The 26,087-nt window shown below is 47.7% G+C and overlaps 1 protein-coding gene across 6 annotated transcripts in view; it reads left to right on the plus strand.

Moving 5' to 3' along the window:
- LOC137438020 (pseudouridylate synthase 7 homolog) overlaps window positions 1-26,087 on the plus strand; it is a 57,073-nt gene that overhangs the window by 10,178 nt on the left and 20,808 nt on the right. For all 6 annotated transcript variants that reach the window (XM_068132872.2, XM_068132873.2, XM_068132874.2 and 3 more), the window contains exons 6-10: window positions 465-606; window positions 8,619-8,727; window positions 10,060-10,137; window positions 10,252-10,380; window positions 11,956-12,081. In XM_068132872.2, coding sequence (XP_067988973.2) covers window positions 465-606; window positions 8,619-8,727; window positions 10,060-10,137; window positions 10,252-10,380; window positions 11,956-12,081 — 584 coding nt within the window. The remainder of the gene's footprint in view (window positions 1-464; window positions 607-8,618; window positions 8,728-10,059; window positions 10,138-10,251; window positions 10,381-11,955; window positions 12,082-26,087) is intronic.

The raw sequence follows: 26,087 nt of genomic DNA on the forward strand, positions 1-26,087 counted from the left end.
GAGGGGGTGAGCGGTTGCTTGCATAGTTTGTTACAGCGTGGGGGTTGGAGGGGGTGAACGGTGGCGTGCATAGTTTGTTAGAGTGGGGGATTGGAGAGGGTGAGTGGTTGCTTGCATAGTTTGTTACAGAGTGGGGTTTGGAGGGGGTGAGCGGTTGCTTGCATAGTTTGTTACAGAGTGGGAGTTGGAGGGGGTGAGCGGTTGCTTGCTTGCATTGTTTGTTACAGCGTAGGGGTTGGAGGGGGTGAGCGGTTGCTTGCATAGTTTGTTGCTTTAAGGAAGAAAAAGGATATTATAATCCCATGTAGCCCTACTTGCATTTTTGGGTCACCTCAAATGTGATGCAGTGTTTCACCTCTTATTGAACCATGTTCATTGTTTGTATTAACTTTTCTTCTAAGCTTCTTCCTTCCACTGTCCCTCACTTTTCTCACCATATTAACACCCATCTAATGCGTTCCAAGGCCCCAGAAGACAAGGCAGTGCGGGCGGCCAAACACCTTGCTGTGCACCGTGAGTTTAAAAGGCTGGACACCCGCACGGAGCAGAGAAATGGACAGAGAGTGATATTGGCTTTTTCCCGTCGGGGACAGAAGGACGCTCCAAGTGAGCCAGTTAAATTAGTCGGTTAAATTAGTCGTGTTGCTGTGTTGATGCTCATTACTAAGAACCGTTTTTGTGAACATTTTAAAATATGTATTCTCCTGCTCCCATCATCCCCTCCTCCCCCCTCCCTCTCCCCCACCCTCCCACAATTGTGTTTTTGAAGCTCTTCCACTTCTTTCAACCCCACTCCCTCCCCCTCCAATGCAATGATGTTTTTCTTCCCACTTTCTGTACTTATTGTTGGATGATTTAGCCCTGATCGATTGCAATGCAATTTCAATGCAATAATCTTTCTTTCGTTTTCAATCCAATTTTTTTTCATAGAGCAGAAATTTTATACAAATTTTTTTTTTGTATAATAAGTCGAGGCTCATGTAGGAGCTAACACATAAAACATATAACAGAGAAAGCAGTAGTCAAGAGGAGGTGGGAGAGGGAAGCGCAACAACAATAGGGAACAATGGGGTGGGGTATACAGGATAAACAAGATGGACACCACAGGGACTTTCAGGGGAAAAAAAAAACAGGGAATTTGACGTTAACAGAGGTGGGTTTTGGGTGGATTAGCGGAGGTCGAAAAGATCAAGGTTTTGGATGGGGGAAGATAAGAGATGGTGGTGGACAGCTGTTTTGAAGACCTGGAGGGAGGAGTGGGTTGAAGAGAGTGAGGGAGTTTGTTCCAGATGTGGGGAAAAAAAGAGGAATGAAAGCGTGAAGGTTTTTAGAACAGAATATGATTTTGGTGGCAGGTTAGCCGAGACGAGCAATGGTTCTTAACCTTTATCTCAACAGAGACCAGCAAATGACAGCGGTCTACCAATTGGGGACCACGTAATTAATGGTCTTTACTGTCTATACTTCAGCATGCCATACATCTCCAACAACTTTTTACAGTAATATTTTGCTGCTTTTTTTAAAAATTGCCTTGTTTAGAAAATTGACTTGTTTAGCTGCCTCTGTCACTCGCCTTCGAGTACACATCAAGTGCCTAATGCAATGACTTGAAAGCTACTCAGGTTAATATTTTGGCGTGATAGAGGTAGTGGCAGCGTTAGCGGTGTGTATCCCCTGCAATTGCACGGGGCCCCCAGATAACACGCCCTCCCCAATATCTCGGGGCCCCGACCCCACCGATCGTGGTCCACAATCTGATAAACGGCGCAAAGGGAAATGCTCCATCTCAAATAAAGCATGGTCACGTGATGATTTAAAACACGGTTTTCCCGATGTTTAACTCGACAGTAGTCCAGGTGACAGTATTACCGAAATTAACTTAGTTCGGTACAAAAGGGGCAAATCTGAAACAAAAAAGGCTCCTCGTTCTAGCACAAGTCCCGGGAAAGAGTTATTTTACCAGCTTGTAAAGACCTCACCAAGTGGTTTGCAGGTGAGATTAGGGGGTCACGTTATTATAAAATACTATAAATGATGATGATGATGATGATGATTGTGTGTGTGTGTTACTTTGTGTATTAATTACGTACGTCTATTAATTGGTATCCTGGTACAATGGACCAGCAGTCCCCCTCGTCACATGAATTAATTTGATATATATCTTCGGCAGCGGCCAACGGGTATCACGTTATACTTTTTATTTCTGAAAATTGTTGTTAATATTGTTGTTTATTACCCTGCGCTCGCGAAGCGAAAAGCAGAGTTCGGTGATGCGCAGGTGCGTCGAGAACCAGCACGGGCACGAGGCAAACAACCTCGGCGTCCCACCTCCACCCTTTCTCTTTTATGACGTTTTTAGGAACTTTTATAAATGAGGATCCCAAATCAAAGGGACGTGCAAAGTGCCCCTCCCTTTATGTAAGGGATCGTTTCTCTGTGTGCAGCTTTGACATGGCGACTGAAAATACATTTCTCCGCTTCTACTGGACGAAATCGGCTGCAAATTTCAGAAGTATTAATGCTTTGTACATTGAGGTAATATGTTCGAAATTTCAGCAACGTCCGTTTATGCATTCTTGACTTGTATTTAGAAAACCCTCAAAATCACGTTGGTGTCTGTCCGTCCGTCCGCCCAAAATGTGTTGGCGCTCATATGTCAAGGACTATACATTGAAACTTACTAGCTGAAACCTGGAATATACATTGCCAACAGGTCGAGTTAATGGCTTTCGAAACAAATTCCACCTAAGTGCTATATTTTTTGCTTTAAAATGAAATATATACACATAAATATATGGATTAAAAAAATATATACAGTACACACTTTATAACTCTTCAAAATGTTATTACAAAAATCTAATGTGCTGGCCCAATGGCTTAATGGATAAAGCATCAGACTCCCAAGCTGGGGGTTGTGGGTTGAATATTGTACACCGCACCTTTCCTATGCCATCTCCAGGCATTGCAAATCGTCATTGCTGGGCACCTGAATTCAACCACCAAGTATATGTGAGGTCAACATAGGCCAAAAGGTCATCATAGGCCAAATTTCTAAAATCCTCATTTTTCATCCAATTGACATGACATTTGAAGAGGACTTGCATATCTGGTCGCTGAATTCAACCACCAAGTATTTTTGAGGTCAACATGGGCCAAAAGGTCAACATAGGCCAAAAGCCCAACATAGGCCAAATTTCTAAAATCCTCAATTTTCATCCAATTGACATGAAATTTGAAGAGGACTTGCATATCTGGTCACTGAATTCAACCACCAAGTATTTTTGAGGTCAACATGGGCCAAAAGGTCAACATAGGCCAACATAGGCCAAATTTCTAAAATCCTCAATTTTCATCTGATTGACTTGAAATTTGAAGAGGACTTGCATATCTGGTCACTGAATTCAACCACCAAGTATATTTGAGGTCAACCTAGGCCAAAAGGTCAACGTAGGCCAAATTTTTAACATCCTCAATTTTCATCCGATTGACTTGAAAATTGAACAGCATTTGCACATTGAGTCACTAAATAGGGAAACTAACTATTTTTGAGGTCAAAATGTCAAAGGTCAACCTTCCAAAATCATCATTTTACATCTCAAAAATCGTCACTTTTCATCCTGTTGACCCGAGCTTTGATCAAGATTGTAAATTTTAATCTTCATGAAATGGACAATTCGCTGTATCAATGGAAAACTTTGGGGGGGGGGGGGCGGATTTTGCAAGTATCATGCTTCGCATGACGTCTTCTTGTTTGTTTGTCCGGACGATATCTCAGCCATCCTTTGAGCTAGGAAGCTGAAATTTCGGCACAGTAGTGAGCAAGTCCTTTGTCAAAAATGGTATTTTTTGTTTTTTGAATAATCAATTAATTGAGTTATTTAATTATTAGCGATTAATTTAGTACTTATTTAATTAATCAAATTTCCTTTCTCTTCTGACCATTAACTCAGGCACCTTTTGAGCTCGGAAGCTAATATTTGCACATGAGTGACCAAGTGATGTGGCTATCAAGGATATTTTTGATTTATTGATTAATCAATTAATCGATTAATTATTTAATTATTCGATTAATTATTTTAAAAAATATATATAAAAAAATCAGTTACAGATTCTGATGAAATGGTGGTGGTTTATGTGTTCTGTGACCGAATTGATTAATAATTTAATTTTTTAATGATTTTTATTTATTTATTTTCATTATTAATCATTTATTTATTTTCTTTGTCATTTGGCCAATATCTCAGGCACCTTTTGAGCTGGGAATCTAATATTTGGACATGACAGTGACCAAGTGATGTGGCTATCAAGGATATTTTTGATTTATTGATTAATCATTTAATCGATTAATTATTTATTAATTAATTGATTATTTATTGATTAATCAATTAATTATTTATTTTTTTATTAATGACTTATTTAATTAAATTTCTAAAAGATACATCTTCGGATGAAGCACTTGTGGTTTAGTTATGCTATTAGCCAATTGATTAAGAAAATATTTTGTGATAATCTTTTATTGATTTTAATGCTACAATTAATCAATCAATTAGCGTACACCTCTCTATGAGCTGCACTGCGGTATTGCCGGGCGCCGAAGGCGCCCCGGCAATGCCGCGCTGTAGGATATTTAATTATTTGGCATGGGGGCGGTGTACTTTGAATGTATGTGTACTTGTTTTGTCTGGGTTGTCTGGGTTGAATATTTTTGGGTCCTGTCTGGGTTGAATTTTTTTTTTTCCTTTTACTTTTTCAACTCTTTCATATAGTCTTGAATAATGAGCAAATAAACATCTTGTACAATGAGCAAATGCATTTTGTTCGTATATCAAACGTAATTATTCTTAAACTTGAATTTCAGCATCATTATGAGTAATTGTACCACATCAAATGGCTTATTGTATGGAAATCGAGAGAAGAGGTGCATAGGCACCTTTTGGCACCCCTTCCTTTTTTTGGAGTGGTTTCTCTGGATGCAACTTTAACATGGGGACTGAAAATTCGTTTCTCGGCTTCTACTGGTATATTGTATATATAAATATACATGTATACACACTTTATACCCCCTTAAAATATATTTTTTTAAATTCTAATGTGCTGGCTCAATGGCCTAATTACCCTCGCCAGAGGAGAGGGTATTGCATTTGAGTCCGTTTGTTTGTTTGTCCGCACAGAATAAATATGATTTTCTCTGCAACCGTTGGTCCTATTGATAGGAAATTTTCACCATAAGTGCAACTCCACCTGTATAAATTTTTAATGATAATTCTGACATCATAGGTCATGTGGTTCGGCCATCATCTTGGAAAAATCGAAACACTTTGCACCTCTACATCTCTGAAAGTGCTGAATAGAACAAATTGAGACATGGCTCATTGTAAAGAACTCTCCATGTGGAATAACATCTGTGAATGATGATGTCATAGGTGCCTCCATTATGACGTCATAATTTGACAAGTACAAAACGTCATCCGATCAAGATGAAATTTCTTGAGTATAATCTAGGAATAAATTGGTGGAGGAAAAAAAATTTAATGATGACGTCATCGGTCACGTGGTTCGGCCGCCACATTTGTTTTAACACAAAAGCCTTAAAAACCACTGAAAATACATCCTGGCGAGGGTTTGCAATCTCTGATTGCTCTTTTTCTTGTGGATAATGCATCAGACTCCCAAGCTGGGGATTGTGGGTTCAAGTCCCGTCTGGGTTGAATTTTTTTTTTTCCCCTTACTTTTTCAAGTCTTTTTTATCGTCTTGAATAATTAAAGGGAGGAGCAAAGCGCCGCTCCCTTTACATGGGGTTGTTTCTCTGTATGCAACTTTAACATGGGGTCTGAAAATTCGTTTCTTGGCTTTGACTGGTATATTATATACATACATACATATATGCACACTTTATACCACTTTACAACATTTTAAAAAAATTCCAATGCGCTGGCCCAATGGCCGAATGGATAAGGCATCTGACTCCCAAGCTGGGGATTAACTTTGAATCCCGTCTGGGTTGAATATTTCTTTCCCCTTACTTTTTCAAGTCTTTTGTATCGTTTTCAATAAAGTCTTGGACGAAGAACAAATGCATTTAGTTCGTATTTAAAATGTATCTTGGGAAAAATACCAGGGGCATAGAAATGTGCCTTTTACATGGTATGTGGCCAACTATAGAAAAGAACCTTCCAAATCATTGGTGATTTACCCGTGTGATTCTTGGGTAAAATGCCAGGGGCATAGAAAAGGCCCCTTTATATAAGGGTATGTGCCATGTGGAAAAGTCTAGAAAAGAAGGGACATTCAAAACAAAATCTAGTGTGCATGCTGTACTTGTGTTCTTTGGAGGAACCAAGTAATGCTCCAGAAAAGTTCATATAAAGGGGCGCCAATTTGACTTGTACAACTGCATGAAGAAGTAAATGTATTTTATTTTCCAGATGTCGGGCGCCCCTTTATATACACCTGCTCCATTATATATTATTGGGTAAAATGTCAGGGGCATGGAAAGGACGAACCAAGTAATGCTCGAGAAAAGTTCAAATATTTAAAATATGAACAAAATGCATCATTGAACAAGAATTTATTCAAGACGATATAAGACTTGAAAAAGTAAAGGGAAAAAAATATTCAACCCCGATGGGATTCTAACCCACAATCCCCAGCTTGGGAGTTTGGTGCTTTACTCATTAGGCCATTGGGCCAGCACGTTAGATTTGTGTAATATTTGTAAAGAGGTATAAAGTGTGTATGTATGTATGTGTATATATATATATAATATAATTTTAAAGTAAAAACTATAGCACTTAGGTGGAATTTGTATCGAAAGCCATTAATGAGACTTATTGGCCAATGTATATACCAAGTTTTAGCCTGTTTAAATGTATAGCCCTTGAGATATGAGCGCCAACACATTTTGGAGGGACGGACGGACAGACACCAACGTGATTTCAGGGGTTTTCTAAATACAACTCAAGAATGTGGAAACAGACGTTGCTGAAATTTGGAACATATTACCTCAATGTACACCGCATTTACTTCTGAAATTTCCAGCAGATTTCGTCCGGTAGAAGCCGAGAAACGTATTTTCAGTCGCCATGTTAAAGCTGCATACAGAGAAACGATCCCTTATATAAAGTGAGGGGCGCTTTGCACCTCCCTTTGATTTGGCTTGTCGGGCCTCGCTAGCGGGTGAGTGGCAATAAATAAATTTTATTATTATTTCCTGGCATTACTCCATGAACTGGCAGCGGTCTGCGGACCGGTGGTTAAGAAGCTCTCGCTTAGAGACGAGTGTATGCACTCACCTTTAAGTTGTCGAGTGCATGTTCAAATCTCGACCCAGCTATATACCGTTATCCTGGTGTTTCACATGCAAAGTGAGGCGTCAATGTGAGTGCCATCTCTGAGACGGATGTTAAACTATAAGACCCTTCTACCAGCACTGATCATTGGTAGATGTTAAAGATCTCACGATATTTTCCCTCGAGAGCATGCGAGTTATCACCGGCAGCTTGAATAACCTAAAACTTCCTGCAACAGTTGAATGTCAGGCCTGGTCAGCTGATTCCTGAAAGAACTGCACCAAAATCATTCCCCACAGCCAACCCCCAAAGGTGGGAATAATTTGGGGCTGTTAAAGAAGAAGAGATTGTTGTGTTACAATGCAGTGTTACATGCAGTCATTGCAATCATCTATCTATAATTCCAGTAATCTCTGTGTGTATGTGTGTGTGTCTGTGTGTGTGTGTGTGTGTGTGTGTGTGTGTTTGTCTGTGACCGCTGTTTCTCGACAACCACGGGTCCGATCTAATCTATCTATAATTCCAGTAATCTCTGTGTGTATGTGTGTGTGTCTGTGTGTGTGTGTGTGTGTTTGTCTGTGACCGCTGTTTCTCGACAACTACCGGTCCGATATACTTGAAACTTGCCAGGTATATTGCTGGGGACCCGAGGATGTGCCTTTTCAAGGTTTGAAATTAATCGGACAAGTGGTTCCCAAGGTATGGTCACCGTACTCGCAAGCCGTTCGCTTTGGCTTTGCGAATGGACCAAACCATTTCATGTAAATAGAGGGGGGGGGGGTTCTGTGGTCGTTACTGCCACGTGGTTTCAAAGTTTTTTTTTTTGTTGTTGTTTGCACGCATGTTTTTTTGCACCCACGTACGGGCACGCCCTAGTCTATCTATAATTCCAGTAATCTCTGTGTGTATGTGTGTGTGTCTGTGTGTGTGTGTGTGTGTGTGTGTGTTTGTCTGTGACCGCTGTTTCTCGACAACCACGGGTCCGATCTAATTGAAACTTGCCAGATATATTGCTGGGGACCTGAGGATGTGCCTTTTCAAGGTTTGAAATTAATCGGACAAGTGGTTCCCAAGGTATGGTCACCGTACTCGCAAGCCGTTCGCTTTGGCTTTGCGAATGGACCACACCATTTCATGTAAATAGAGGGGGGGGGGTTCTGTGGTCGTTACTGCCACGTGGTTTCAAAGTTTTTTTTTTGTTGTTGTTTGCACGCATGTTTTTTTGCACCCACGTACGGGCACGCCCTAGTTTGTAAAATGAGGACAGACACCTTTCTCTTTACATTTTGCACCACATTCTGACTTTTGCCAAAATGTGTTTGCTGCAGGGCGTGGAATGCGTTGGGAAAAAGGACGCCCCAAGTTTTGCCGTTTTGCGGTGTATAAAGAGAACATCGACACCATGGGTGCGGTTTCTCTGCTTGCCAAGCTCCTACGGTATGTACAACTCAACTACCTCTCTTAATGTCATCACGAGAATTGGTGGTATGTCATCTATGTAACCAAATGACCATGTGGATTCCTTGAGCATCACCACAGTTTGTTGTTGTTTTATGGATTTTTTATTTGGTTTTCTTCAACAAGGTTTATTTGATATTTTTCACGTTAATTATGTTTCCTATTTAAATATCAGGGTTGTGATTTTATCCAATCCTGTGGTTTTTTTTTTCCTGTGGTTCTATTATGAAGGACATTTGTATGGAGAGATTATATTAAATGGTTTTTACCTCCGCCACCGAAGGTGGATGGAGGTTATGTTTTCACCCCTGTCTGTTTGTTTGTCTGTGAACAGGATATCTCAAAAAGTTGTGGACGGATTCGGACAAAATTTGGCGGAGAGGTAGTGTATGTGACGAGGATGAAATGATTAGCTTTGGTGAAGATCCGGATTCGGCTACTAGAATTTTTAAGTGATTCTCCACCATTGAGAGATCTGGTGGAAAGCGATACATATCAGGATATGTCGAAAAGTTGTGGACGGATTTGGACGAAACTTGGTGGACGAGTTGGTTAGGTGACGAGAACAAGCCGATTAGATTTTGGTTCAGGCCCGAATCCAGATCCGGCCTATCAGTGGGATACAAAACATAAACTGTTCAGCCTGGCGGAGGTATGCGCTCTACCGAGTGCCGTTCTAGTTGTCTCTGTTACCTTGCCCCGTCATTGGCATTTGCCATGTCTGGTTGACGTAATGCTGAAAACCACAAGGTTCTGGGAAACCAATCAAAACGAGGAAGTGAGCAAAGCCAACTGAATGAATGAAGTGAAAATGAGCAAGAGTGTTTTTCTTGACCAATATTACCCGAAAGGGTAATTGTTATTATAAAAAGTATTAATTCGTGGGATAATAAACAAATTGTGAAAGTGGATACTGTGTCATTACAGGAGAGAATTGTGTACTCTCTGATAACCTTTAATTAAACCTTTTGGAAACCATAAAAAGTGTCTTTAAAAACAAATGTTTAAAAACTTTAAAAATTGGATGAAATTCATTGTTTGTTCCAGAAAACTGTTTTTTTTTCTGGGAATTTGCCCCAAGAAAACTGTTGTTTTCTAAGAATTTTGCCTTGGAAATTGGTAAATATTGATAAAGCGTCCCAGAAGAGCTTTGGCTCAGAACCCCCATAAACACCATACTCACTATCCAAATGACCAATATTCATGTACCTGTCTGTTCATTACTGGTACACGAAGGACTTCTGTAAAAAAAAAAAAAAAAAAAAAAAAAAAAATATATATAAAAAATACACTTGTATCTGTTTTTTTTAGGATGCGGCACTCAGCGTTCTCATACGCAGGAACAAAAGACAAACGTGCAATCACAGTGCAGCACATGGCAGTTTGCAGGTAAAATGGTTTGCATGGCAAACTGATGTTCCGTGGGATGTGATTTGCATCGCATTTTGCCTTTCCGAGCTTATTCCTGGCTGCATACCACTCTATCCATCCGTGTGACCACAGGGTGACCGCAGAGCGATTGGTAGCGCTGAACCGTGCCCTGCCGAATCTACGATTGGGAAATTTCCACTATGTGCCACGTCCATTGCGTCTGGGTAACCTTCAAGGAAATCACTTCTCCATTGTGCTCAGGTTTGTCTCGACCTATAAAATAACGTGGGACTTGGCTACTTTACAAATAACATCTCAGCACCCCACTTTTATACATTTCATCTGAAAAAGATACATGAAAGAAATCATCAGCCGAACATGTTGTTATGATTGTGGAAGGGAGAGATGCTGATAGGATAGGAGGTGTATAATGGTTCCATTAATGATAAGTGCTGTTTAAGTGTCCCACTTATTAAATGCTGGTTCAGTTGTGGGAAAGACGAGTGCCTTTATTGGGTTTTCTTTTATCTTTGAGTTGTTGTTTTTTGTTGTTTTTTTGTATACCGAATCGAGGCTCGTGAAAGAGCTAAAACCACCATTTTTACCAAAAAACAAAAATGGTTACACCACCATTTTTACATACCTTCCCTTAAAGCTGCATGGTGGCGTATTCAGATGGGCCGGACGTTCCAGATATAGGAGGCTCTGCCTTAATGCGTGAGAATGGAAGGTTGTGTCCTCTCTTTTTTTGGGAAAGAAGCGGGCAACATAAATTGTTGCTTTGGCGAGCTCCTGATGGAAAATAAATTGTGTCGTGGAACAACAACGGGCACCCCGCCTTTCTGGTCAGCTAATATTTCTGGTCAGGTCAGTCTTTTGGAACTGCCACTGGTGACATGTAACCCAGTGCTACCTGCCACATGGTCAGGTTGTCGGTGACAAAACCGACACCCCCACTGGCTTTGCTAGTGGGGAGAGTGACTGTGACACCCTGCCAGGACTAAAAACAACACCTGGCAAAGGGCGGATGAGCTCCTGTGGGGAGCCTATGGCCATCCAGTAAGGAGATGGTGTCTCCGAAAAAGCACGCAACCAGTTTTGACCGGTTTAAGTCATACAGAAGACTTTAAAAATTGTACATGCTGCTTCCTTGCTTGAAAAGGATAGAGGACGGACAGTCTCCATCGGTTGCCATCCATGGCGAGGAGGAAATTCTTCACGAGGAAATGCCCTGCTGAGTATGGTGAGAAAAGCGGTGCCATTGTTATGACGTCGCTGGTCCCCAGAGTATCCCGAGAAGTGACGTTGGTGACGTCATTTCCCCCAAGGTGTGTGTGTGTGTGTGTGTGTGTGTGTGTGTGTGTGTGTGTGTGTGTGTGTGTGTGTGTGTGTGTGTGTGTTAGTGTTAGATGTCTACATGTGTCAACATGTAGGCCTTTGTCAGATAGTTCTGCGGCCTCTGTGTGTTGAGGGATAGGTAATTTTAGCAAAGTGTTATGTGTGTTTGTTTTGCCTGTGCTGATTGTGAATTATTATTTCATTAAAGCTTAGATAAGGAAATCATTGGTGCCACTGAACTCATGCCATGGGACAGGGCTCGTGCACATGGGAAACTTCTACCAAAGGGTGTCTTAGCCCCTCTCCCCGCAAAATTATGCAAGTTTCCAATACCCCTCGGCTAGCTTACGGGCATCAGTCCGCTTGGCTGGACAGGACCCTGGGTCCCTGTCCTTCCCCTCCTGTCACAAGTGAGGCTCGGACTGAAAAACACCCGCGGTCACTGACATCACCCCCCGTAACAATATTCTCTTTGTGTCTCTTCGCTCTTCTGCACAGGAATATCAGTGGATCGAAGGAGCAGGTGGACAATGCCATGTGTTCTCTGCGTGATGTCGGCTTCATTAATTATTATGGCATGCAGCGCTTTGGGACGACAGCCATTCCAACTTACATGATTGGCAGGTGACTATCGTAACCCATTTTGAACACAGTAGAACACGATTTGGAGCATTAATCGAAACACGACCCTGCAGTTTAGCAGTATTTTGGCTCTGAATGTGACGTGTTGTACGGAATCTCATCCTGACGCGCGCATCCTCAGAGGAGTAAGATATATCTTTTTACTCTGGTAGTCAAACAAAATTAAAAATAATTCCAAACAGGAAACTTGCTGTTTTTATCGATGGCATAAAGGACACAAACTTTGGGCACGAAAAACTAATGTGACTTGGTAAATAAGGTGGTGTATAAGACACTGCGTCAACAGCGGAGGAAAAAAACAAAAAAAAAAAACACCTTTAGAGGACATTTTTCCCCGCAAGTGGGGGTTGGCCTTTTTCGGGGACCGTGGTTGTTGTTGTTTTTTGGTCCCCTTTTTGAAGCAATGTTTTATGGCCGGATGCCCTTCCTGCCGCCAACCCTTTTTGTCGCCTTTTTACGACAAACAGGGAATTACCAGTGAACTGGTACTCAATTAGCCGACCTCGGAAGGATGACAGGCTGAGTCAACCCCCCTGGCGTTAATTCAGCGATCGACCGGGATTCGAACCCAGGATCCTAGGATCCTAAGCTGGCACCCTAGCCGATAGCCCAACACCAGAGTGTACAGATAGGTAAACTTCTGGAAAAACTTTATAGCCAATAAACTTTTATTGTATTTCAATTGAATTGTAGATTTGAACACTGTAGACATGAATCACTTTGTTGGCACTTCCAAAAACTTTCAGTTTTGCAGTACTTGGCCAAAATGTTATGCCATCTCGACCAATCAAACTTGCTTCTCGTGCTTTCAGCGTTGGGGAATATCAAGATTCAGACACAATCGTGGCTCGTAGGAAATATAGATTGTGCTCGGAAACGCAAAGCAAGAGTTGAAATGACCTTCCCATATCGTTTTTATCAAGACAGTACGGGGTCAGGTTTTCTATGAACCCTCTCGATCTATTTGTTTTGATCCTGCGTCTCAGGCTCGGATAGTTTTGGGCCTACCAGGTTTTATCTGACTTTTCCCTTACCCACTCACCACGTCTCTATCCCATCTGTTCCATGATTCTCCACCCTCGCTTTAATTTCTTCCATTTACCCTCTGTTTAAATAATAATAATAATAATAATAATAATAATAATAATAATCTATCTATAATTCCAGTAATCTCTGTGTGTATGTGTGTGTGTCGTTTGTCTGTGACCGCTGTTTCTCGACAACCACGGGTCCGATATACTTGAAACTTGCCAGGTATATTGCTGGGGACCCGAGGATGTGCCTTTTCAAGGTTTGAAATTAATCGGACAAGTGGTTCCCAAGGTATGGTCACCGTACTCGCAAGCCGTTCGCTTTGGCTTTGCGAATGGACCAAACCATTTCATGTAAATAGAGGGGGGGTGGGTGGTTCTGTGGTCGTTACTGCCACGTGGTTTCAAAGTTTTTTTTTGTTGTTGTTGTTTGCACGCATGTTTTTTTGCACCCACGTACGGGCACGCCCTAGTAATAATAAATGAAACAACAGAAAAACTTTCTATACCTGACGTTTTGTTTGCCTATCTCACTTTATGTTGACCAAGTGTTCAACAGGCCCTGCCTCTTTACTCACGTCTTGCTAAATATTCCCTTTGGTAAACTCATCCTTCTGTACCCTGCCTCAAAAACCAATCCTTTTTTCCTTCTCAAAACCACCTCAAATAATAATAATTAAATGTCATTCGTCATCATTCATTCCAAACTCATTTCTTCATTCTTTCAGTCACAAACTTTCCTTCCTCATCTCCACTCTTCTTCCTCCTCAATTACAAATACCTTTCTCCCATTATACTTTTCCTTTTCCTCCTCCTTTTCGCACAATCCCTGGATCACTCGCAAACTCAGACCTCATCCACCACCATGTTCATATAGCGCTGTCTTTCTTCATGCCTTTAATCATCATCACCATCCCAGTCCTGATGACTGTCTTGATTTCTCTGCCCTGGGAATCCTTAAATCCAACCCTTTTCTTCATGTGTGTGGGAATACTGTGACAAACGTTTTCACGTCAGTATCCTCCCCCACATCATCTTCACACCCAGGTTCCTCTACACCTGCTCCATGCTCCCCCACCCCCACCCGTTCACTCACTGCTTCCACCACCTTCACAGCATCCCACCACTGCTTCCCCAACATCACACCCCTCGCTGCTTCCCCAACATCCCGCTCCTCGCTGCTTCCCCAACATATCCCGCTCCTCGCTGCTTCCCCAACATCTCGCTCCTCAATGCTTCCCCTAAACAAGAATGTATCAATTGAATGCAGGTTTATTAGCAACAACGATGAACAATCAATCTGCAAGACAAAGAAAGCGATGGTAGATATTAGAATAAGATAATAGATACAGAATATGCAAATAACAATGCGCAGTATTACACAAGATGAGAACGCAATAGAGAACAGCACCATACAAGAGTTGTCTATCTCCCTTTCCCAAAAACGTTCAATTGTGACACAGAATAGAACGAAACTGGAGACCGAGAAAAAGGATCACATGAGTTTATAATTGATATTCTTCTGAATTGAATCGGGCTGGTGGTTTGATAATTCGCTTCGGGCGGCCCGTCACCACCCGATCAATCGTCGGAGTCCTCTGAGGGCAGTTCGTAATTTCCTGGTCCATTGTGGGAGTCTCCGGTGGGTGGTTCACTATCGCCCTGTCCGACGCCGGAGTCCCCTCCAGCTGGTCCATCATCACCCGAACCGTCAAGGGGGCAGAAATAGGCAGTGACCGTGGAGGTGTGGCGGTGGTCTGCACATGTGGTTGGTTAGCGACTCTCGCGGGTGGTGTCATCGCGGTGGTGGAGCGGAGTGTCTGTGATGGTAAGCCCGGCGCAATGACATGTTGGGGTTCACCCTTCTGGGGAGTGGTAACAGGATTGAGACAGACTCTTGGAGCGGCGATGGGTTGGGTACCAGACATTAAGTATTTTGGTACGATTGGCATAACACTTGGCGTAACGGTTGGCAGCATGCCACTTTTGCCAGTCGTAGTGGGAGTTGTCATGCTGAAAGGCGTAAAACGTCGCAGGAACTTACGATTCCGGAGAGTGATTCTTCCGGAGCCATCCACCTTGACAACGTATTGATCGAATTGTTTTACCTCAATCACGGTTCCGGTCCGGTCCCATTTTCGTGGTTCCAGGCCGGTCTGGTTCTGGATCCGGACATGGTCCCCGACGGCCAGTGGAGGTAGTTTTGTCGTGTGTTCAGAGAGTCTTTCGATCTCCCTGGCATGCCGAATGCGCAAAGCTTCCTCACGATTGTTGCGTGTTTCCCGCCAGGTGTCCGATGGCAAGTATCTGCCTGGGATGATGGGTATGAAGTCCTTGACTGGCCTCTTGAAGATGATCATGGCTGGAGACAACCTAGTGTCCTGATCCGGTGCATTCCGGTACTGGAGTATTGCACGTTGGAACCGATCAGTGTCTAGTTCACCATTGGAACCAGTGTTATCGGTGATCATTCTTTTCGATGTTTTGACTGCGATCTCGGCACGACAGTTGCTGTGTGGGAAGGCAGTGGATGACAACCGATGGTTAACGCCCCACCGACGCAAGAAGTCTTGGGTGTCATGTGCCGTGAATTCTGGCCCACAGTCAGATGCCAATTCGTCGGGGATACCATAAGTGGCGAAGTTCGACCGCAGACATTTCACTAGGCCTTGTGCCCCGCCAGTTGTTAGCTGAATGATTGGCCAATTAGAGTAACGATCAACGGTGACCAAATAACTCCGACCCTTGTGATGAAAGTAATCTGAACAAACGTACTGGAAAGGGTAGGCAGGTTCAGCTGAGGCTGTAGGTGGAGCACTTGGTTGCGATGGGGCCATCCGATTGCAGTGTGAGCAGCGATTGCGCATCTCATGAATCTGGGGAGTGATTCCAGGCCAAAAGATCGAGCTGCTGGCCCGGGTGGTCATAGCCGTGACTCCTTGGTGAGCAGCATGAAGATTCTCAAGGACAAGCTTCCGTAGCTTCGGTGGGATGATAATCCTCCCCTTGTAGACCACTATGCCATCAATAGTGTAGAGGTGTTCACGGAAGGGAAAGTATTCCAAAATGGACACAGGGAAATCGTCCCGACTGGCAGGTAGACCCTGCTCAATAGAATTGAGTAACTGCAGCATCTGAGTGTCACTTGCTGTTTCGTCCCGAACATCGTCCCAAGTGACGGACCGCACAGAATCGAGTGTCTTGATGGCTGCCATAGAAATAGCCATTTCCATGCCAGTGTCGTCATCTGTGGTCCACAGCCCAGTCAAGGTGTGCTGTCTTAGTGTAGTCGATGTGGCCACATCCATAATGGAGGAAATGTCATCCACCAGTGGCAGTCGTTCCGATGGTCTGGCACCCGACGGATGTCGTGAAATCGCATCTGGTACGCAGTGTCGTTTTCCCGGGATGTGGATAATTCGGAAACGATATGCTAGGGTCCTTTCTTTCAAGTTGGCAAGCCGCGTGTTATGGATGTCCTCTAATCGTCTGTCACCAAGAAGCTTGATTAAGGGCTTGTGATCGACGGCAATAATCAGGTTCTTGCATCCCAACACAAAATACTTTACTTTTTCCAGGCTGTCCGCCACTGCTAGAGCTTCACCCTCTATCGGAGCATAGCGCGACTCCGCTGCATGGGTGAAGCGGCCTCCAGCAAGGGTGATTTTCCAGCCATCGGGGCAGCACTGTGGGGTTTCACCAGGGCATCTGCAGTGTTTTTGGAGGAGCCAGAAGCCAATCCCATCCTTCGACCAGTCAGTTGCGAGACATGTTGTCCGTTCCTTGTCAAAGATCCGGACCCCATTTGCGACTTCAGATATGATGAGTCGTTTTGATTCTTCGAATAGGGATTGTAGTGTTGCATCCCAGTAGAAGGGGGTGCATGGTTTTAGGAGGTCCCGAAAAGGTCGCATCCTCTCGGTCATGCTGAAGCAGTATGTTACCTGATTGACTAGCCCAAACCAGGAGCGAATGTCAGTAATTGTTTTTGGTGTGGGGAAGTCCTGTATCGCTTGGAGATACCTTTGGCATGGTCGTACACTGTCCATGGTGATCTCGAATCCAGCGAATTCGACCGTGTCCTGACCAAAATGGAATTTCGTCGGATTTTGCGTAATCCCATTACGGCCGCACAGGTCGAGCCAGTTGCATGTCTGAAAAAAGCTCTCTTCCAATGTGTCGCTCCACATGATGGTATCATCAATACATTTGGACTTGTTTTTGAAGTCCGATACAATTTCGTCAAATCGTCTGGAGTATCCATCACCTGAAGCGATGTAACCTTGGGGAGTGGTGCAGTAACGGTATCGGCCCCATGGTGTGATGAACGTTGTCAGATGGCGGTCACATTCTCTGATTGGAACGCTGTGATAGCCATTCCAGGCGTCTGTTACCGTCTTTTTGGTGTTATGTGGCACCGCCATTGCTTGATGGAAGGGTGACTGGGTGTGGTGGGTCTCACGTGTGCAGTGCGCATTCAGTGGTTGCAGATCAACTGTCCTCCGTGGGGTCCCATCCTTCTTTGGACAGACGACCATTCTGCTGCACCATGTCACTGGTTCACCAATTGGCACCGGTTCCAGAACCCCTAACCTGATGTCGCGATCGATACCAGCCTTGACTTCTGCCTGCCAGTGTAAGGGGACAGGCACTGGGGTGTGCACCGCTTTTGGTGTTGCCTCGGGGTCAACCATCAGTGTGAGAGGCGGACCTTCCATGTGGGGTAGTGGCTGGTGTTCGCAGACATTGAATGTGCTGCTTTTGTAGTACTCCAGTAGCCATTTCTCCAGCCTCTCTCGGTTCTCGTCAGTGGCCGGAAATGGGATAGATGTAGGCAGTGTAGGGGGAAGCGATCTTTCCGGGCAGTTACAATTTGCATCGATAACTGCTGCCACTGCAGCACCAACTGTGTTGGATTCGCCAATGGTTGGGAAGCTACTAGACACGAGGCCTAGATCGACGCATGCTTCACGACTGAGATACATGTTCCGTGTGTCAGGTGAGATGTAGCAGATTTGTCGGGTTTCAATAATGTCGCCATTGGCTGTGCGACCAGACAGGTGTAGGAGCATGGCGCCGATAATCCGGACCCTTCCACTGTTAACAGCATTCATCTTCAGGTTGACAGGTAACAGGTCTTCATTACGCAGCCCGAGTTTGTGGAAAATATTAAGTCCTGTGAGGCAGCTTTGACAGCCAGTGTCGGCCATGGCCTGGAGCCTGGCCGATTTTGGTCGGGATGACAGTGGCTGGCCGAAATGGTCATAAGATTCCTTATCGATCCGTGCTATGAGTTTTATGTACGGCTGTGGTTGAGACTTCTTCTTGGTCCAGCCAGAGAGGTGGTCAAATATATGGTGGTCGAGGTGTAGTGGAGTTGACAAGGTGGCCATGGCCCTTTTAATTTGCGGCTTCCAAATGGCCGTTTCTCGTTCCGTGACAGAGCAGAGGAGATCGTGGACCTGGCTGCTTTCTTCCACATCATGAGCATCCATTGATTTGTCCGTAGGTTTGTTGTCCGCCTTTTTCGTGCCTCCCCGGCAGACATGTGCAAAATGGCCGCGAGTGGCGCATTTACTGCATGTTTTCCCGTAGGCATTGCAGAATTGACGCCTTTGGTCGATGTTCGGCTGTTTGCCATGACCAGTTTTGCCGCAATAACTACAAATGGCCGCCTGCTTGTCGGTAGTGATCAGGGCTCTTTTGTTCTTCCAGTTTTTGTATTGGCTTGCGCCATGAGCGCCTTCACTATCGAGCAAGGCATTCTGGGAACGTTTCCCTGCTTCCTTGGCCTCGACGAAAATGAGAACTTCCTCCAAGCTCATGTTCTGATTTTGATCGCCGAGAATGTCCTGTTGTATATCTTGATCGGCGAGTCCCCGACATAGGACATCGCGAACCATGTCCTTGGTGTAGTTTACATCAGTAGGGGGATTGCATGAGCAAACAACAGAAAACTTGCAGATCTCGGCTTGACCAGCCAGACGGGCTGCGTAGGTACGAATTGGTTCTTCTCGGTCCTGTCGCATGTTGTGGAGGTTTACGCGGGACACCATGGTATTCTCCTCTCGGACAGCAAGGGACCGAATGGCTTGTAGTATAGCTGCCTCGTCCTTGATTTCAATGCGTGGGTTGCTGCGGTGGAGGTCACGTCGTAGGTTATCATCACAACATTCAAGGAGTTGAACGCGAACATCATTGCCGATTATCTGGGTCGCTGCCTTGTAACCATCCCATCTTCTGGTGAAATATTGCCAATCTTCACTGGTGCCGCCGGTTTGGATACGAGGACGGCTGACTTTGTCCGGTTTGGCTGGTGCAATGGACGTGTGAGTCATGGCGTGGATGGAGAGCTGGATAGCAGCAACGGCATTGTCAGTGCTGTCAGTAACGTAGACACAGCTCGGGAAGGGGCAGACTGCAGCAGGCATCTTCAGATGAGTTGATTGTTCATAAACAAGAATGTATCAATTGAATGCAGGTTTATTAGCAACAACGATGAACAATCAATCTGCAAGACAAAGAAAGCGATGGTAGATATTAGAATAAGATAATAGATACAGAATATGCAAATAACAATGCGCAGTATTACACAAGATGAGAACGCAATAGAGAACAGCACCATACAAGAGTTGTCTACATCCCGCCCCTCGCTGCTTTCCCAGCATCCTTCCCTTCACTGCTCCCCAACATCCCTCCACTTGCTGCTCCCCAACATCCCTCCCCTCGCTGCTTCCCTAACATCCTGCCCTGCTCACTACTTCTCCAGCATCCCACCACCCTTTCTGCTTCCCCAACATCCCACCCCTCGTTGCTTCCCCAACATCCCAACCCTCGCTGCTTCTTCAGCATGCCACCGACCTCTCTGCTTCCTCAACATCCTGCTCACCTCTCTGCTTCCTCAACATCCTGCTCACTCTCTGCTTCCTCAACATCCTGCTCACTCTCTGCTTCCTCAACATCCTGCTCACTCTCTGCTTCCTCAACATCCTGCTCACTCTCTGCTTCCTCAACATCCTGCTCACTCTCTCCTTCCTCAACATCCTGTTCACTCTCTGCTTCCTCAACATCCTGCTCACTCTCTGCTTCCTCAACATCCTGCTCACTCTCTGCTTCCTCAACATCCTGCTCACTCTCTCCTTCCTCAACATCCTGTTCACTCTCTGCTTCCTCAACATCCTGCTCACTCTCTGCTTCCTCAACATCCTGCTCACTCTCTGCTTCCTCAACATCCTGCTCACTCTCTCCTTCCTCAACATCCTGCTCACTCTCTGCTTCCTCAACATCCTGCTCACTCTCTGCTTCCTCAACATCCTGCTCACTCTCTGCTTCCTCAACATCCTGCTCACTCTCTCCTTCCTCAACATCCTGTTCACTCTCTGCTTCCTCAACATCCTGCTCACTCTCTGCTTCCCCAGTGTCCCTCCTTCGCTGCTTTCTCAGCGTCCCACCCCTTTGCTGCTTCCCCAGCATAACACCCCTCTCTAGGATCCACAGCTCACTTCACCACCATGGCCTACAGTCCTCTGACCAAATGGTCTGTGTGTGCAATGCCATTTACAAGTGTGACGTGCTTTGTTTGTTCCTTTGTGCCTTTGATGTTAAATGCCAAAAGTCCTCAACTTGGCTTTGCCTGTTCTCGGAGGTTTTACACAATAATCTTATCCTATTCTGCTCTATGAAGGATGCTCACTTCCTCCTCGGTGCACGTTTCACAAGACGGCTTACCTCTGACAGTTTCCCTGATACAAGAGTAAATCTAACAACTCAATTTGATGACTCTTTAAAGCTGACACATTAATTACACATTATAGCATCAATCTTAACACATTATAGCATCAATCTTAACACATTAAAGCATCAATCTTAACACATTAAAGCATCAATCTTAACACATTATAGCATCAATCTTAACACATTATAGCATCAATCTTAACACATTATAGCATCAATCTTAACACATTATAGCATCAATCTTAACACATTATAGCACCAATCTTAACACATTATAGCATCAATCTTAACACATTATAGCATCAATCTTAACACATTATAGCATCAATCTTAACACATTATAGCATCAATCTTAACACATTATAGCATCAATCTTAACACATTATAGCATCAATCTTAACACATTATAGTGTAGGAGCTGTGCTCCCACGTCAATCGGAAGAATGGACGCGACAAAAAGCTGGAATTCGTCCGAGTTTCTTTATTGTCACAAAACAACTCGGGTACTCTGAAAAGCCTGTTTATCGGGCAGCAATATATATATACACACATTATCCCGGAGCGTTTGCCCGGGAAAGGCGAGAGGGGGCGTGGCCGGGCGTCCTGGCCACGGCCTGGCAAGTCGAGGGCGGGCATGCCCGGGCGTCCCGGACGCGGCCTGGCAAGTCGAGAGCGGGCGTGGCCGGGCGTGCCCGGGCGTCCCGGCCGAGGCCTGGCAAGTTGAGTGCGGGCCTGCCCGGGCGTCCTGGACGAGCCCGGCATGGTGATCGCTCCGCGTCCTTGGTAGGTGCAAGGCGATTGTGTAAACCCAGCGGTAGCCGCTACACACGTCCCCCCAGAATGGACTTGCACCGGCAGGGTCAATTTGAGGGGGGTCCTGATGACCCGGCCGAAGCGACCCCTGGCGGGTCGTGGGGGGGGGGGGGTCCGGTGTGGTGGTGGGCGGTCGAGTGGGGGGCACCGTGGACGGGGGGCGGCCTCGCCGCGGCGGAAGGGCCAACCGTGGCGGTTGGTCGATGTCCACGTGCGCCGGCTTGAGGCGGTCCACCGCAATCCGGTCCGACCTGCCGCCGATGTCGATGACGAACGACTTGTCGTCCCGTCGCAGGACCCGGAAGGGCCCGTCGTACGGCGGCCGGAGTGGCCCCCGATGTGCGTCATGACGCACAAAAACGTACTCCGCTGTGCGAAGTTCTGGGGGGACGTAGGACTGGGGGTCACCGTGGTGGGATGTTGGCACGGGGGCAAACCGTCGGGCGGCCTCCTGGAGGTCGAGCGCTGGTGAGCTGCGGACCAGGGACTGGTAGCGTCGGGCACGAATTCGCCCGGGACGCGTAGCGCCTGGCCGTAGACAAGCTCGGCGGTGGATGCCCGGAGGTCCTCCTTGGGGGCCGTGCGGAGGCCCAAAAGGACCCACGGCAGCCGGTCGGCCCAACCGCCGTCCTGAAGGCCGGCCATGAGCGCGGCCTTCATGGAGCGGTGGAATCGCTCGCACAACCCGTTGGCTTGGGGGTGGTAGGCCGTAGTACGGTGGAGCTTGACCCCCAGGTTGCGGGCGACCGCGACCCACAGCTCGGAGGTGAACTGCGGTCCGCGGTCCGACGAGATGTCCGCCGGTGCACCGAAGCGGGCGACCCAGGTGGCGATGAAAGCCTGCGCCACGTCGGCGGTGGTGGTGGAGACGAGGGGAACGGCCTCCGGCCACCTGGTGGTCCTGTCCACCATGGTGAGCAGGTGTGTGAACCCCCGTGATGGGGGGAGGGGGCCCACCAGATCCACGTTGACGTGGTCGAAACGTCGTTCGGGCACGGTGAAAGGTGCCAGCGGGGCCTGGGTGTGTCGGTGGACCTTGGCCTGTTGGCAGGCTGTGCAGGTGCTGGTCCAATCGCGGACGTCCCGTCGAAGGCCGTGCCAGACGAATCGCGCCGACACCAGCTTCTGGGAAGCTTTCCGGCCCGGGTGGGAAAGGCCGTGGAGGGAGGCGAAGATGTGGCGTTGCCAGGTAACTGGCACGATGGGGCGAGGCTGGCCTTGGGAGACGTCGCAGAGCAGGACAGTGTCCGTGAAGGGGATGTCGGCCAGGCGGAGGCCCGTGTCCGCCGCCCGGAGGGTTTGCACCGTGGTGTCGGTGGTTTGGTCCGCCGCCATAAGCGCGAAGTCCACGCCGAGGTGGACCGCGTTCGCGCTGGCCCGAGAAAGACAGTCGGCCACGGCATTGTTTTTGCCGGCGACGTGCCGGATGTCCGTGGTCAACTCCGACACGGCGGAGAGGTGGCGCTGTTGGCGGGCCGACCACGGCTCCGTGACCTTGGCCATTGCGTAAACCAACGGCTTGCGGTCGACGAACGCCGTGAAGGGTCGGCCCTCCAGGAGGTGGCGGAAATGGCGAACGGCCAGGTGTAGACCGAGGAGCTCACGGTCAAATGTGCTGTATTTGAGCTCGTTCGGCCGGAGCTGCCGGCTGAAAAAGGCGAGTGGCTGCCAAACCCCGTTCACCCATTGCTCATGTACGGCGCCCACCGCGTAGTCGGAGGCATCCGTGGTGAGGGCGATGGGAGCGTTGAGCACCGGGTGAGCGAGCAGTGTTGCGTCGGCGAGGGCCCGCTTTGAGCTTTGGAAGGCCGCGTCCATTGCTGCGGACCAGACGATGTCGTGCTTGGCCGGCTTGCCCCGGAGGGCTTCGTAGAGGGGCCGCATGAGTTGAGCAGCGCGGGGCACGAAGCGGTGATAGAAATTCACCATTCCCAGGAATTCCTGCAGGGCCTTTATGGAGCGGGGACGCGGAAACGTGGTGATGGCCTCGACCTTGGTTGGCAGCGGCACGGCCCCGTTCTTGGTGATGTGGTGGCCCAAAAAATCAACGGCCGTCGTGCCGAAGTGGCTTTTGGCCGGGTTGACGATGAGGCCATGCTCCCTGAGGCGCCCGAACAGTGTTCGGAGGTGGAGGAGGTGCTCGGCCCGGGACGTGCTGGCGACGAGGATGTCGTCCAGGTAAACGAAGAGGAACGGCAGGTCACGCAGCACACCTTCCATCAAGCGCTGGAACGCCTGAGCCGCGTTCTTGAGGTCAAACGGCATCCGTAGGAATTCGAATAAGCCGAACGGCGTGATGACGGCCGTTTTAGGGACGTCGGCCGCCCTGACAGGTACCTGGTGATATCCCCGTATGAGATCGATTTTTGAAAAAATGACCCGTCCTGCCAGACGGGCGGAGAAGTCTTGGATGTGCGGGATCAGATACCTGTCGGGGGTGGTAGCGTCGTTAAGGCGGCGGTAGTCGCCACATGGGCGCCAGCCGCCCCCTGGCTTTGGGACGATGTGTAGTGGCGAAGCCCACGCGCTATCGGAGCGCCGCACAATGCCGAGGTGTTCCAAAGCGTCGAACTCGGCTTTGGCCACGGCGAGCTTGGCTGGGTCGAGGCGGCGGGCTCTGGCGTAGACCGGCGGGCCCGTGGTTGGTATGTGGTGCTCGATCCCATGTCGTACTGCGACGGCCAAAAACGTCGGCCGCGTGAGGGCCGGGAACTCCGTGAGCAGGCGAGCAAACTCGTTCGCCGCCGGGAGGGCGCATGCCAGCTCGGTCGGAGCGGGGCTGCTCAATGTGCATACCAGGGAGCTGAAGGTCTCGGCGTTGATGAGGTGACGCCGTTGGACGCCCACCAGCAGTCCGTGTGTGCAGAGGAAGTCGGCGCCTAGCAGAGCCATGGGCACGTTTGCGGTTACAAACGTCCATGTAAAGCTTTGGCCGCCGAAGCAGAGGGTGACGTTGCGCGGGCCGAAGGTGCGGATGGCCGATCCGTTGGCCGCAACCAAGGAGGGGCCGCAAACCGTGGACTGCCTGTCCTGATCAGAGGCGGGTATGACGCTCAGTTGGGCGCCGGTGTCGCACAGGAAGCGCCGTCCGGACGCTTTGTCCGTGATGAAAAGTAAGTTGCCCGTGTGGCCGGCGCTCATGGCTGGTAATGAACGCCGGCCCGGCCGTTTCCCGGCCTGCCGAAGGTGCACGGGGGTCGGCATGTCCGGGCCTTCTGTCCGAACCTGGCATGATAGTAACACCACGCTTGGTCAGGTGGAGGCCCCGGTCGTCGTGCTGGGGGTGTTCGGCTCGGCGTAGCGGCCGCCAATTCCGTCGGCAGTTCGGTCGTCGACCGTGCCGGGTGCTCGGGCGCCATGGGCGTTGCGTCGGATGGCGGTGGGCCCCAGGTCGCTGCTGCAATGCGTTGGCCTGCCGCGGAGATCTTGTCGGCTTCCCTGGCGAGGGCGCGGTGATCCGTGATCGTCGTGCTCGCCAGGGCGAGGCGTACCGGGCTAGGCAGCTGACGGAGGAACAGCTCCCGGAACAGGAATGCCGGAGAGTGCTCGCCGAGCAGCGAAAGCATGTAGTCCATTCGCTCGGACGGGCGCGTGTCGCCGAGCTCGGGCAGGTCGAGCAGGTGCCGTGCGCGTTCCGCCAATGGGAGGGCGAAAGCGTCGAGGAGGAGCTTTTTAATCGCGCCGTATTTGTCAGCGGCTGGCGGGCTCTCGAGGAGGCTCAGGGCGCGGGCCGCGGTGGCTGAACCGAGCGCTGCTACCATATGGTGGAAGCGGGTGTCGTCGGCCGTGATGCCTCGCAGGGCGAACAGGGAGTCCGCCTGGGCGAACCAAACCGCCGCGTGAGCCTCCCAGAAGGTAGGCAGTTTCAGGGCAACTGCCGTGTCCATGTCGGTAGGTCACCAATGTAGGAGCTGTGCTCCCACGTCAATCGGAAGAATGGACGCGACAAAAAGCTGGAATTCGTCCGAGTTTCTTTATTGTCACAAAACAACTCGGGTACTCTGAAAAGCCCGTTTATCGGGCAGCAATATATATACACACATTATCCCGGAGCGTTTGCCCGGGAAAGGCGAGAGGGGGCGTGGCCGGGCATCCTGGCCACGGCCTGGCAAGTCGAGAGCGGGCGTGGCCGGGCGTTCTGGACGAGCCCGGCATGGTGATCGCTCCGCGTCCTTGGTAGGTGCAAGGCGATTGTGTAAACCCAGCGGTAGCCGCTACAATAGCATCAGTCTTAACACATTATAGCATCAATCTTAACACATTATAGCATCAATCTTAACACATTATAGCATCAATCTTAACACATTATAGCATCAATCTTAACACATTATAGCATCAATCGTAACACATTATAGCATCAATCTTAACACATTATAGCATCAATCTGAACACATTATAGCATCAATCTTA

The sequence above is a fragment of the Myxine glutinosa genome, chromosome 12, assembly GCF_964187855.1.
Source record: "Myxine glutinosa chromosome 12, kmMyxGlut1.1, whole genome shotgun sequence".
NCBI classification, from domain to species: Eukaryota; Metazoa; Chordata; class Myxini; order Myxiniformes; family Myxinidae; genus Myxine; species Myxine glutinosa.